This window comes from Colius striatus, chromosome 17 (genome assembly GCF_028858725.1).
Source record: "Colius striatus isolate bColStr4 chromosome 17, bColStr4.1.hap1, whole genome shotgun sequence".
Classification (NCBI taxonomy): domain Eukaryota; kingdom Metazoa; phylum Chordata; class Aves; order Coliiformes; family Coliidae; genus Colius; species Colius striatus.
In genome coordinates, this window is record NC_084775.1 from 2,892,831 (window position 1) to 2,906,377 (window position 13,547).

The 13,547-nt window shown below is 54.7% G+C and overlaps 2 protein-coding genes across 4 annotated transcripts in view; both read right to left on the reverse strand.

The window, feature by feature from the left end:
- The window catches only part of OSBP2 (oxysterol binding protein 2), a 129,593-nt gene extending 125,255 nt beyond the window's left edge, over window positions 1–4,338 (reverse strand). For 2 of the 3 annotated variants that reach the window (XM_062009936.1, XM_062009935.1), the window contains exon 1: window positions 4,059–4,338. In XM_062009936.1, coding sequence (XP_061865920.1) covers window positions 4,059–4,321 — 263 coding nt within the window. In that variant the 5' untranslated portion in view covers window positions 4,322–4,338. The remainder of the gene's footprint in view (window positions 1–4,058) is intronic. The other variant, XM_062009937.1, reaches the window with a different exon arrangement.
- A 2,178-nt stretch (window positions 4,339–6,516) lies between these two features.
- Window positions 6,517–12,468, reverse strand: LOC104560036 (dynein regulatory complex protein 10). Its single transcript, XM_062010324.1, has 4 exons — window positions 11,677–12,468; window positions 10,253–10,477; window positions 8,538–8,609; window positions 6,517–6,807 (listed from the first exon to the last, which is right to left on the reverse strand). The coding sequence occupies exons 1-4, from the start codon at window positions 12,361–12,363 to the stop codon at window positions 6,517–6,519; spliced, it is 1,275 nt and encodes a 424-aa protein (XP_061866308.1). The 5' UTR covers window positions 12,364–12,468.
- Window positions 12,469–13,547: the final 1,079 nt, after the last annotated feature.

Below are 13,547 nucleotides of genomic sequence, written 5' to 3' on the forward strand. Positions count from 1 at the left end.
TGAAAATACTTATCTGTTCAAGGTGATTAGATTCTCCTGTACAGACATGCTAATTACAGACAATGACAAATCTGTAAGTGGCAGCCTGCCAGAGCAGTTTAGAAAGAAAGTTTTGATCATAAGCAAATCAATTAGACTAGTTGTGTTATGCTTAAGCTGCCTTCCAACACAGACATCACCTTTGTGCTGCGGACAGAACACTCTGTCAAGTCAACAGGGATAAGCAAGGGCAATTCAATGGTCCAGCTGTCTTGCTGTGTGACTCCTGGAAGTCCCTCAATCCACACGCCTCACACCAGAGGAGGGCACTGCAGAGGAAATCTTCAAGGATCACTTTCTCCTTCTCTGGAGACATTCAGACCCAGCCAGATGAGTTCCTGTGTGCCCTACTCTAGGTGCTGCTGCTCTGGCAGGGGGGTTGCACTGGGTGATGATGATCTTTCAAGGTCCTTTCCAACCCTTGAGACTCTGTGATTCTGTGATCACTTAGCTGTTACCATTTTCTGCAGGTTCAGAGCAGGGAACATGTAGCAGAAGCCTGCAGGGAAGCTTTGCTGCCAGCAAGACTTGATGTCTTCATAGACTTACCAAAGATACAAGAGGCTTTTAAATACTCCCTTTGGAAAGAGTACTCTAATTAGAAGCTTTAATTCAGCAAGCCATTGCTGTGAAACCAACAGGCATTGCACCTGGCTGCCCAAGACAGCCCCAGCGAGCAGCTCCTGCCGCGTGGCACCGTGCCCACCCGTACGCTGCTGCCACGGCAGCTCCCCGGGGGCCACGCGAGACTGAGAGCTCAGCTCTGCAAACAAAAACCAACCTACCAGGATTCACCACCAAGCAACCTGACAGGCTGGGGTGGTTTTTTTTAAAGTGAGCTAAACAGCAAGAGGCACAAAATTCAAGTGAAACGAAAAGCTTCAAACGAACACGCACAAGGAGAACACGATTTAACCTGCAAAGCCTTTCGCAGCAAGGGCACAAACTCCTGGCACGCACCTTCAAAGCTGGGCTGAGCACAGAGACCCAGCAGAAAGTCAGACACAGTAAGGCTCACAGGATAGCAAGAGAAGTTTATAGAAGTTACTTCTTAAACTCACAAGCAGCAGTCCACAGGTTGCCCAGCAGTCTGTTCACACACAAAAGGTCACTGAAAAGGCAGAACCTTACACCTGGAGCTTCCCTGCTCCTGTCAGCTACGAGTCACATTAACATCAAAAATGCCCATTTACCACAGATGGTCTCACAGGGGCACTCAGCAGCTTGAGCTGACTCTCAATGGGTCGGCACAGCCACTATTTAGGAGAGTTGGTTTTGCAAAGTATCCTGGAGAAAAGAAGGCTCAGGGGAAACCTTCTCACTCTCTACAGCTACCTGAAAGGAAGCTGCAGCGAGGTGGGGGTCGGTCTGTTCCCCCCAGTGACAGGCAACAGAACCAGAGGAAATGGCCTCAAGTGTCACCAGGGGAGGTTCAGGCTGGATGTGAGGAGGAATGTCTTTGCTGCCAGGGCTGTCAGGCATTGGAAGGGGCTGCCCAGGGAGCTGCTGGAGTCACCGTCCCTGGAGGGGTCTCAGAGCCCGGTGGGTGATGCACTGAGGGCAATGGGCTGGTGGGTGATGGGGCTGGGACAGAGGCTGCACTCCATGGGCTTAAAGGGCTCTTCGAGCTGAAACCATTCTATGATTCTATGGAGGCTTTTTTCCAGCACAATTTACTGTGTGCTCTATATTGTATTTTTGTACTCCTGACTCAACCAAATATACTCCATTCTCATCAAGCTCAATGATGAAAAGAAGGCACAAGAAACCTTCAGCATCCCTTTTCCCAAGCAGCTGCTGCAGGTCTGCACTGGCTGAAAGCTCCACAAAGCCAAGGCAGTTCCAACTCCTTCATGGCATGCCACTCACAACAGCTGCCTTGTATGTTTTAGTTTGTTGTAAAACATATCAAATTCTCTTAAAATAAACCCAGTTGTTCTGAATCTAAAATAACTGCTGAAGAAAAACACTTGTTTGCTCATGACAGACTTGGCACCAGCACAGGAAAAACATATCCTGACATGGTTAGAAGTGGAGCATTAAACTACAACAACCTTTTCAAGCAGCAAAGCTCTGCTGGTCCAGAGCTGGACTACAGGTGAAGAGCACATGTGTACCAGAAAGGATTACAAGTAAATCAGCTGAGCTCTGAGAGGTAACTATATTCTCATGGGAGTGTTTGTCACAGAGCATTCTCTTTGGCTTCAGTTGGGGGGGTTTTTTAAACAACTCCCTGCAGATAAAACACACCATTTAACATCCAACCTGCTACCTGCTGCAGTGCAACCCCAGCACACAGGTTCCAGAGCTCTCTGGAGGACCTGAGCTGGAGCTGCAATCCAGGGATCTGCTTCAGGCTGTGACAGCAGCTGTAGCAGACAGCAAATCAGAAGATGAATTTGGTATCGGGGGGGGGGGGGGGGGGAAACAGCCCTTACAGAGAAGTCCCCACTCAAAGGGTTTGGTAGTTTAAGATGTATTATTTGATAAAGCTGTAACCATCTTCAAAATCCCAGATCATTTCTCAAGTACAGCCAAGATGTACTGCACAACACTGAAGGTGCCAGAGCACTTGAAACGTGATCCTTCCTAAGGGATGGAAACACCAAGATCCTACAACACCCATACATTGATATTTTTACCACTGAACTGATGCCAGAAACACAAAAGATCCTACTAAGACAACATCCCTTTGGGTCAAATCTCCATCTTTGGTCCCTGGGTCAGATATCCCCCTCACTGGTCCCAAAACCCCATCTGTAAAAAAAGCATCACATTACAATCATGGACTGGTTTGGGTTGCAAGGGACCTTAAAGACCATTTAGTTCCAGCCCCTCTATCCTGGGCAGTGACACCTACTCCTAGATCAGGCTGCTTCAAGCCCCATCCAACCTGACCTTGGACACTTCCAGGGAAGGGGCACCCACAACCTCTTTGGGCAGCCTGTCCCAGGGCCTCACCACTCTCACAGGGGACAACTTCTTCCCAACACCTCACCTAAATCCAATGTCTTGCCGTTTGAAGCCATTGCCTCTTGTCCTATCACCACATTCACCACATGCCCTTGTAAAACGTCTCTCTCCAGCTGTTAGGTACCAAGTCTCCTGCTGAAGGGACTTCAGACTGTTAGTCTGAAGGGACTAACAAGTGTCTCGACAGCAGAGACAGACAGGCAAGACTCTGGAGTCACGGTTAAGTGCTTTAACTCCCTTCCTCTCACAACCCAGTCTCCTGCTTCAGCTGCCTCCCAGGCACAGCCTCCCAGCCCATCCATCCTCTCCCCTCGGACACGGCCACTGCAGCACTCGCCATTCCACACGCCGTTACCCCAAAGACATCCACACACAGGCTCCTGCCCGGCACGGCAGAGACAAAAAGCAGGTTACCAAAGTACGATCCCTTGTAGGGGAGAAGGGAGTGGGGTTGTTCGAAGGGTTGTGATGTGGGCTGCCAGGGGAGTTGTGGCAGCTACAGCTGCCGCAGCAGGCGGAGGGACGGGACATGCACCGGGCAGCTGATGCCCGCAGCACCGCGCCGGGCCCGGAGGAGCAAAACCCCAGTCTTAAAGGAAAAGAGGGGGGGAAAAAGTACAAAGAAAAGGAAAAAACATAACTTCCAACTCAGCACAGCGACAACATGTTCCTTCTGCCAAGGCGCAGACCCCGCGGGGCGCTCCCGACACCCAACACACGGGCCCGGGGCTGGCGGCAACGGGGATGGCACCGGGCAGCCGGGGCAGAGGGGGCAGAGGGGGGCAGGGCGGGAAAGAGGGGGAAAGAGGGGGGAAGAGGGGGGAAGAGCGGGGAAGAGCGGGCAGCCGGGGCAGGGAGCAGCCGGGGCGGATCGGGAAAGATCGGGCAGCCGGGGCAGATCAGGGCAGACTGGGGCAGATCGGGCAGAGCGGGGCAGCCGGGGCACGGAGCAGCCGGGGCACGGAGCAGACGAGGCCGCGGAGCCCCGCACCCGGCGCGGCAGCCGGTACCGGCCCGTTCCCCTCCCGCCTCCCCGTCTCCGGTACCTGTAGTAGCTGAGGAGCCCGTTGCTGAGCACGAACCAGCGGCGCTGGTAACCCTTCAGGTAGTTGGTCCATTTGAACAGCCAGCCCTTGTAGGTATCGGAACCCGGGGCGGCGGGCGGCCCCCCCGCCGGTCCCCCGCCGCCCCGGCCCCCCGGCTCGGCGCTCATGGCCGGCAACTCCTGGCAGGCCAAGCAGGGGACGGCGCCGAGCAGGGAAACCAGCCCGCGGGTGCCGCCGCCGCAGAGCGCGGCCGCCTTCCCCATAGGCGCGGCGCCGCGGCCGGGGCCCGCTCCGCCCGTCGCCGCGCGGGGGCGGCCCGGGCCACGTGACGGGGGCGGGCAGCGGCACGTGAGGCGGCGGCGCGGCGCGGGCGCCCCCTGGCGGCGGGGCGGGAACGGCACGGCGGCCCCGCCATTTGAACCCCCGCCGCCATTTCGCGGCCCCGGCCCCTCCCGGGCAGGCGGCAGAGGACAAACCGAGCGGGGCAGGAAGCGCTGCACAGCGGCGGGGGTTGTGCAGCCCGGCCACGGGCCGGACCCCGGAGCTGCAGCCGGAGCAAGCCTGCAGCCTGCCGTGGCTGGGCCATTCTCTAAGCCACCCCTTTGAAAGCTGGGAACAAACACCCTGGTAGCACTGCACGAGGAACAGAATGACCCCTGAAATCACTGAACCATGGACTCATTCCAGCTGGCAGAGCCCTTTCAGCCCATGGAGTGCAGCCTCTGTCCCAGCCCCATCATCCAGCAGCCCATTGCCCTCAGTGCATCACCCACCGGGCTCTGAAACCCCTCCAGGGACGGTGACTCCAGCACCTCCCTGAGCAGCCCCTTCCAATGCCTGACAGCCCTGGCAGCAAAGAAATTCCTCCTCACATCCAGCCTGAACCGCCCCTGGTGACACTTGAGGCCATTTCCTCTGGTTCTGTTGCCTGTCACTGGGCAGAACAGACCGACCCCCACCTCGCTGCAGCTTCCTTTCAGGTAGCTGTAGAGAGTGAGAAGGTTTCCCCTGAGCCTTCTTTTCTCCAGTCTCAACAGCCCCAGATCCCTCAGCCCTTCCTCAGCTGAGACGTGCTCCAAATCCTTTCCTAGCTTGGCAGTAGCCTCAGGAACCTCTCCAGCACCTCAGTGTCCTTCTTGTAGAGAGGGGCCCAGACCTGGACGCTGTATTGGAGGTGCAGCCTCACCAAAGCAGGGCAATGATCAGCTCCCTGCTCCTGCTGACAACACTGTTCCTGATCCAGGCCAGGGTGCCCTTGGCCTTCTTGCCCACCTGGGCACGCTGCTGCCTCGTGTTCAACCAGCACTCCCGGGTCTCTCTCTGCCTGGCAGCCACTCCTCCCCAAGCCTGTAGCTGCTGGGGGTTGTTGTGGCCCAAGGGCAGGACCCAGCACTTGGCCTTGTTGATTGAAACAAAGAAGAATGCAAACCAGCAAGCAGAGATGGCAAACTGATGCGATCACTACACGGTGCATGTGGGCAGAGGGGCGAGCACAGGGACAGCAGTGCTGGAACAGGGGGAAGGACTCACACAACAGCCCTTGGTGCTGCCAGCCAGCCAGGAGGAAAGGCTCTGTCCCCCTGACCTGCACCTCCCTCCACCAACCAGCCCCTGGGGTTTATGTGCTGGGTCATGTCTGAGGAGGATCCCCTTCACAGGGACCCCAGCAAAGCCCCACGGGGACCTGTGGCAGATGCTGCCCTGCAGCCACGTTCCCCTCACACTCCCACCCTCCCCACCCCAGGGATCACCTTTCCCTCATCTCTCTAATCTGCTCTGATCCCCGCTGATCCCATTACTCCTGCCCATCACCTGCACATAGAATCACAGAATCACTGAATGGTGTGGGCTGGAAGGGACCTTTAGAGCTCATCCAGTCCAACCCCCTGCCAGAGCAGGTCCCACCCAGTTCAGGTCACACAAGAACTCCTCCAGGTGGGTTTTTCCTTACGTTTCAATGGAACTGTTTGTGTTCCAGCTTCATCCCGTCACCCCTTGTCCTGGCACTGCATACAGTAAGAAAGTGCTGCCCCAACCTCCTGACACCCACCACTGAGATATTTGTCAATATCAATGAGATCCCCCCTCAGTCCCCTCCAGACTGAACAGCCCCAGGTCAGAGGAAGAGCCTCATCCTGGCCTCAGAAATTATTTTATTGCACCTTCAATAAGAACAGAATTAGGCCCTGACACTCAAGCAGGGAGACTAAAGCCAAGGAACAAGCCAGGAACCTGCACTCCTGGCCCACTGTCTTCATCAAGAGACATCTTCCTCCTTGTAAAGGTAGCAAAGACAAACCTAAAATGACGAGACACATCTTCAGTGCTTCAATGTACAACTGTGAGAGGCAGCCCCAGCCCTGAGGCCTTAATGCAAATACTCCCTGAAACGGTTTCCTCTGGAGCAGCTCTCAGTCCCAGCAGTTTTGCCAGGACGAGAGAGAACAGATTTGGTGCTTTATTTCTTGGCCTTCTTGACCTTGCCCTTCTTCTTCTCCTTCTTCTCCTTCTTCTTCTTCTCCTTCTTCTCCTTCTTCTTCTCCGTCTTCTTCTTCCCTTTTGACTTGAAGAGAGACCGGACCAAGTAGCCTCTCCAAAAGGCCTGGATGCGGGTGGCAGCGAGGGTCATGGTGGCCAGCTCCTCCTCAATCTGGGAATACTCTGGCAGAAGCAGAGCCTGTTTCTCTGTCAGCAGGGACAGCTGGGCCCTCTCCTCAGCAAAAGCAGCATCAACTGCCTCATACTCAGCCTAGCAAGACAGCAGACAGCAGGTACAGCGACTCTGAGGCGTTCAGCAGCTGCTCCCTCTAATTCCTAGGAAAGGGTTCTTAAACCAAATCCAAGCAGAACCACCACTGGGAGGTGAACTGAGCCTTTGCAGAGGGACTCAAAAAGGAGCATGTGCCCAGGACACAGGGAACCATAGAATGATACAATCAGAGAGTCATAGAATGGTTTCAGCTGGCAGAGCCCTTTAAGCCCATGGAGTGCAGCCTCTGTCCCAGCCCCATCACCCACCAGCCCATTGCCCTCAGTGCATCACCCACCCAGCTCTGAAACCCCTCCAGGAACAGTGACTCCAGCAGCTCCCTGGGCAGCCCCTTCCAATGCCTGACAGCCCTGGCAGCAAAGAAATTCCTCCTCACATCCAGCCTGAACCTCCCCTGGTGACACTTGAGGCCATTTTCTCTGGTTCTGTTGCCTGTCACTGGGCAGAACAGACCGACCCCCACCTCGCTGCAGCTTTGTAGTTCACAAAATCACAGAATCTCAAGGGCTGACCTCCAAAGCCCATCCAGTGCAACCCCCCTGCCAGAGCAGCACCACCTAGAGCAGGGCACAGAGGGACTCATCCAGCTGGGTTGGAATGTCTCCAGAGAAGAAGCCTCCGCAGCCCATCTGGGCAGCCCCTGCCAGGGCTCCCTCACCTCAACAGGTAAGAAATTCTTCCTTGTATTTCTTTGGACCCTCTTCTGTTCCAGCTTGTGCCCATTGCCCCTTGTCCTATCACTGGCCATCACTGAGTGAGAAGGTCTCCCCTGAGCCTTCTTTTCTCCAGGCTCAACAGCCCCAGATCCCTCAGCCCTTCCTCAGCTGAGACGTGCTCCAAATCCTTTCCTAGCTTGGCAGTAGCCTCAGGAACCTCTCCAGCACCTCAGTGTCCTTCTTGTAGAGAGGGGCCCACACCTGGACGCTGTATTGGAGGTGCAGCCTCACCAAAGCAGGGCAATGATCAGCTCCCTGCTCCTGCTGACAACACTGTTCCTGATCCAGGCCAGGGTGCCCTTGGCCTTCTTGCCCACCTGGGCACGCTGCTGCCTCGTGTTCAACCAGCACTCCCGGGTCTCTCTGCCTGACAACCACTCCTCCCCAAGCACTGCTGGGGGTTGTTGTGGCCCAAGGGCAGGACCCAGCACTTGCCCTTACTGAAACTCATGGAATTTCATGAGAAGCCAGACCCCAGTATCTTCATCCTGCCCTGAAAAAATACTCTCATCCTTCTCCCTGTGTTGTAAACTGCAGCCACCCTCAGCTGGGAACTCTGCCCAGGGAGCACACATGCAGGTCAGAGCCCCTCCTGCAGATGCTGTGTGCAAGGAGACCTGTTGCTGTGGGTTGGGTAGTGCTGAGACAGAGCCAACAGCTGTGCCAAGAAGCCATGTAGATGAGAGGCACTGAAGCCCAGTTAAAATGCTGTGCACTGCTGGGAGCATGAGAGGAGTTGAATCATGTCAGCCTGGAAAAGGCCAAGGACAGGTAGTTTTCACAGTGTTACTGCACTGCCAGGCTCAGCAGCAGTTTGTGCCTTTCCTTATGCCTTTGAGGGAGGCAGGCAGAGCTGGCAGGTCTAGGGGAAGCAGCAGTGGGATGTGTGTCTGCCTTCTACAGCCTTCTGTGTAAAAGCCACGTGTCCATTTGGACAGGAATCTGCCTGAACCTAACACCTCATTGTAAGCCAAACACTTTCAAAGGGGTTACCTGTTTTTCTTCCATGTCTGTGTCATAGTTCTGGATCCAGTTCACAATCCTCATCTTAGCTCTGTAGTCCATCTGAAACACAGGACAAGACAGGTTACTTGCAGACACCTGAAGCCTGCTGAAGAGTGGCCTGAGTCAGAAACTGGGTTAGCTTAGAGCCCCAGCATCCCTACAGTTGAGTGTAACACCTCCTCCTTGTGGTAAGCCTCTTTCAGTTGCCACATATTTTGTTTGCCCCGGTTTGAGGATTCTCATGGGACATTCTCTGAAGCCAAAAGGGCCTTAAAGCATGGAGCTGGGGGATTGAAACCCATCTGAAGGGTTCATTGAACAGTAGGAAATGAATATGTCAGTTGGAATGTGGCAAGTCATCGACAATCTGGGGCAAGCACCCTAAAATTGAAGCAACAGAGAACTGCTAACCATGGAAGTGGGACAGGGAGTACTCCAAAGATGGTGTCTTTTAAAAAGGTATTTCTAGTTGTAAAACAGTTTAGCAGTGGCTATGCTGCTGTAACCAGGGAGCTTACAGCAAGCTGCTGTACCTGTGCTCTGTGGAAGCATAAAGAGAAAGATCAGCTAGCAGCCATCACAAGTGCCACACGACTTCCAGGATGACATTGACCCAGGATGCCCCAAGGGCTCCCACCCAGGATGCCCCAAGGGCTCCCAGGCCATCATGAAGTCAGACCTCAACTAGCTAGACCACAAGCACAATCTTGGGCCAGGCAGCGATAGGACACATGCTAAGGAGGGAGAAAAGAGACCTCTGTGGTCAGTAAATCTCTCTGCCTGGGTACCAGAATGAGCTGAGCAACTCATCAACAGATACTGCAGTAGCCTGCAGCTTCAGAAGAAACTGCCTGACACAGCCATTCCATTAAAGGAGATTTAAATGAGTAGATTTGGGGTTTTGTACTGCAGCTCTAACTTGCATTTGAAGTTTCATCAGTGCCCAGCCCCATCAGTGCCACTTTGCTTTGAAAGATCCCCATTTCCAGCATGTGCTGTCCTGCCTGTGACAGGCCAGTGCTTGTTTGAAGTAAATATCCAGTAACAGTAAAATCAGGGGAGAAAATGCACTTTGTCCAGTTCTAGATTCTCAGTGTGACCACCATGTTTCTTCTGAGCAGGGCAGAGCTGCTGATGCAATGGCCTGAGCCTGCCTGTTGCTCCTGTTTCCTCCTACTTTCTGCTCAGCACTGTGATAAATCACATTTCCCCCTCATTCATCTCAACCCAACTCCTTGGCTCATGTCTTCAGCAAAGTGCCAGACAGAGTAGGAACTGCTGAGCTCCCATGATCAGCTGCACTCAGCCACAAGCAACTCTAAAACATGGCTTCATATAAAGCCAATATGTATTCTGCTCAGCCTACAGCAGATCCGTTGTTTCTTAACCTATGCCTTGGAGATTTTGCTGTAGCCTCGCTGCTCTGCACTCTGACTAGACCAGAAGCTCTCCAGCATGCAGTGTCACAGCACTGTATAAAGGTGTTTGCAGAGCTTCAGTCGTCAGGCAGGAGGAGGACCTGTCGCTGCAGGGTTGCTTTCTGCTGGAATCAGCAGAGCATGAGGACAGAGCAGGTACACTCTGACAAACAGCATGTGCATCCTGCCAGGAACTAGCAGGAGCAGAGTAATGACTTGCAGCAGCCAGCAGTCAGACCTGACAGCACTACAAAAGGTATTTATTAAAGCTCTTCTCCCATTTACCTTCCTGAGAGCCAGCCTTGATGCTTGATGCTCCACTCTAAGTGCATCGAGTTGTGCTCTCAGCTGCTCAGTCTCCTGATGGAGGCTGGCACACCTGGCATGGGAGGCTTGCAGCTCCTTGTTCTCCTGGTTTTCACCTTCCTGCTTGATGTGCTGGATGGCAGCCTTGCTGTCCTCTTGCATGCTCCTTTTGAGGCCTTCAATCACATTGTCCTTCTTGGGAACCTAGACCCAGAAATCAAGAAGAAGAAAAGCCATTGAGAATGCCAGTGAGGCATACAGAAGTGAGGCACCTGTGCAAAGGTGGACGAGATCCAAGAAGACACCCTGCTGATCTGGTAGCACCAGGGACCTGCTGCTGCTGGCTGAGGGAACAGCTACATTTACACAAGGTGCTTTGAAAACTTTCCTCCAGTGCTCCTCTGGGAACCTGTTAATAAAGGTAGAGAATGAACAAACCATGCCAAGACACCCCTGAGGAACGGCCAAAAGTAGAGCCACTGGAGCAAGCCCTGTGGCCCCCTTGAGGCTTGGATTAGGCTCAGAGTGACAGGGTGAGAATAAACTCTCAGCTGGCACCAGTGAAAAAGATGTATTCATGACATCCTGCCTGAGCTGCCAAGCTGCACATCAAAATCTCATTGGATTCACACACCTCCAAAGAGTAGAGGGAATGGGGAAAACAGGCCCTGGTCTCCAGTAGCACCATCCAGTGCAGTGAGAACGTGACAAAGCCTTCCCCTCCCACCCCTCTTGCAGGAATGAGAGAAAAAAGCATGCCTATAAAACAAAGGATTGCTTGTCAGGTGCTCAGGGGCTCGGGTGCTGGCACAGCCCATGGCGCAGGCCCGGGCAATGCCCACTCCTCCAGCTGCACCTCAGCTCTCTGCATGGAAAAAAGGAAAGGTTTGGGGTATCACACATGAATCACAAACACTCTGAAGGTATCCCAGAGGTGGAAGTCACAGAAATGTTGGGTTTAAGCAAGAGTGAAGGCAGAGCAGATATTAAGAATGGGTTTTGATCAGAGCAGTCTCCCCCTGAAACGACATTTCATCGTTTCAGAGGCATCCCCCGAAGTGCCACGCTGGCAGCTGGCACTGCAACTGCCAAAACACTACTGCAGCAATTTGTGCCTGTCCTGCAGCAACTTTTTAACCTCAGTGACTTGTGCCATTCAAGTTGGCTGGTGAGAACAGGTTCAAAACCTGCCCAATGCAACTTTAAAACAGAAAAGCAAGCCTGCAACGAGCATTTTTCATTCCACCTTACACCTAAACAGTGGGGTTAAATTTAGAGTCTGGTATAGAAATCACTTCTGGAGCTTCCTCTTCAGGAACTGCAAGAAAGGGATCACTGCTTGGCTTACTGAAGCTTTCCTTCAGTAACACTTTGTTGGCAAACACATTCCAACAATATCATACCTCCTCCTCTCGAGTCTGGAGTGCTGCTGCCAGCTCTGCCTGTAAAGCTGCAATTGCTTCTGTGTTCTCCTTCACCTGGAGGGAGATGTCTGCCACGAATGGAACCTTTTCTTTGTCTCCCACAGCCAGGAGTCTCTCCAGCATGAGCTTCCTGAACTGCTCAAATGCTTTGCTAAACACTTTGTCTGGCGACTCTCTTGCCTGAGCTTCATGTTTCAGAAGCTGGCAAAGTGAAGGGTTGGCCAGTGAGAGCCTCAGGACGTTTCTCACAGAGCATCTGAGGCGTTGCTGTAGCGAGCAGAGACGGCGCCGTCGTTCCTCGGCTGTCACAGCGGCCTCTCCTTCAGAGCTGGCAAGCAGCTGCTCCATTTCATTTGAAAGCTTTTGGTGCTGCATCAGGCTGGCTGTGGTGTCAGGTCCCAGCATATCAGCAAACATATCCAGAGAGTCAGTGACACGTGGGATCAGGCTGCTCATCTCCACCTTGGCGATTGTCTCATCCAAGACATTTATGATTCTCTCCACCTCCACGCTCTGAGGTTTTAACCCGCGTGGATCTAAAATCTTCATGGCATCTAACGCTGTTGTTGGCTTCTGTGGAGTTGCCATGCCTGTCACCAAGGGCTTGTTTCTTTGCTTCACATCCTGAGATGGTACTTGGAGCACAGCTGGGTCCCCTGTTGCCATGCATTTGGTTGAACACTGATGAGTTGAGTGTTTTGAGGTCTCAGAAGGACACGAAATCTTTTACACAAGATGAGGCTCAGATAAAGAACATGAAGGTCCCTCTGCTGCTGCTGTCCTGTTTTCTTCTTTCTTGGCTTTTATGTCTAAAAGGAAGACATAGCGACAGCATTAGAGAAACAACATAACTTGGGAAAACTCGGGAGTTTCAGATAGCTGTGGGAGCTCTCCTGGGTCTGGGCATGGAGGGAGGCTGTTGGGTTACTTGCCAGAAGCGATCTCTGTCCTGGAGAGGCTAAGAGCAAGGGAGGAGAGTACTGCACTCCTGGCTCTGAAGGGTGGTAGGGAGAAAGCCCGCAACAGCTTGCACGTAGCAGCCAGGTGGAGCAGCTTTACAATCCCTAGAGGTGTACGGAGAGAGGAAGGAAGGGTGTTGTTCCTGGTGTGAAACAAGCGCCTCTTTCCTTCCAGGCCTGGCACTGCCAGAGGGACGAGGGGACCTGGATGCCCGGAGGGACTGCGCTGCTGGGAAACCGGCAGGAGCAGGGGGCGGGGGGGCTGCGGTGTGTGGGAGGCTGACAGCGAGGGAAGGGTCCCCTCGGCACGATCTGAGGGCAGCAGGATACCACAGACGGAGCCAGCGGGTGAGGCAGCAATGCCCGGCGCCAAGGACCCCTCGTGTGAGAGTCTGGCGGCTCGGGGGGCCCGGGCCGGGAGGAGAGGCCTGGGGCACGGTGGGCAGAGGGGATGGCGAGTACCTCAGGGATCGGCCCCTGTCGGTCCCGGGCTGTCTGCAGCCCCTGCAGCGCGCCCGGCGCCGGTCCCAGTCCCGGCCCGCTCCCGCTCGCCACCGCGCTGGCCCACCAGGCCGCGCCGACTCCTCCGGTTGCTACGGGCAACCTGGAGCCCGCCCTTGGCGGGACGGGCAGAGCCGTGAGGGGCGGGAGCGTGAGGGGCGGGTGCCGTGAGGGGCGGGAGCGTGAGGGGCGGGAGCGTGAGGGGCGGGAGCGTGAGGGGCGGCAGCGTGAGGGGCGGGAGCCGTGAGGGGCGGGTGCCGTGAGGAGCAGGTGCCGTGAGGGGCGGGACGGGAGCGTGAGGGGCGGGTGCCGTGAGGGGCGGGAGCGTGAGGGGCGGGAGGGTGAGGGGCGGGAGAGTGAGGGGCGGGAGCGTGAGGGGCGGGTGCCGTG

Coding starts and splice junctions, on each gene's coding strand:
- LOC104560036 (XM_062010324.1), bottom strand. CDS start 12,363: ATGGCAACAGGGGACCCAGCTGTGCTCCAAGTACCATCTCAGGATGTG. Junction 10,478..11,676: donor TCCAGACTCGAGAGGAGGAG/GTATGATATTGT, acceptor TTCTGGGTCTAG/GTTCCCAAGAAGGACAATGT. Junction 6,808..8,537: donor CAGACATGGAAGAAAAACAG/GTAACCCCTTTG, acceptor CTGTCTTGCTAG/GCTGAGTATGAGGCAGTTGA.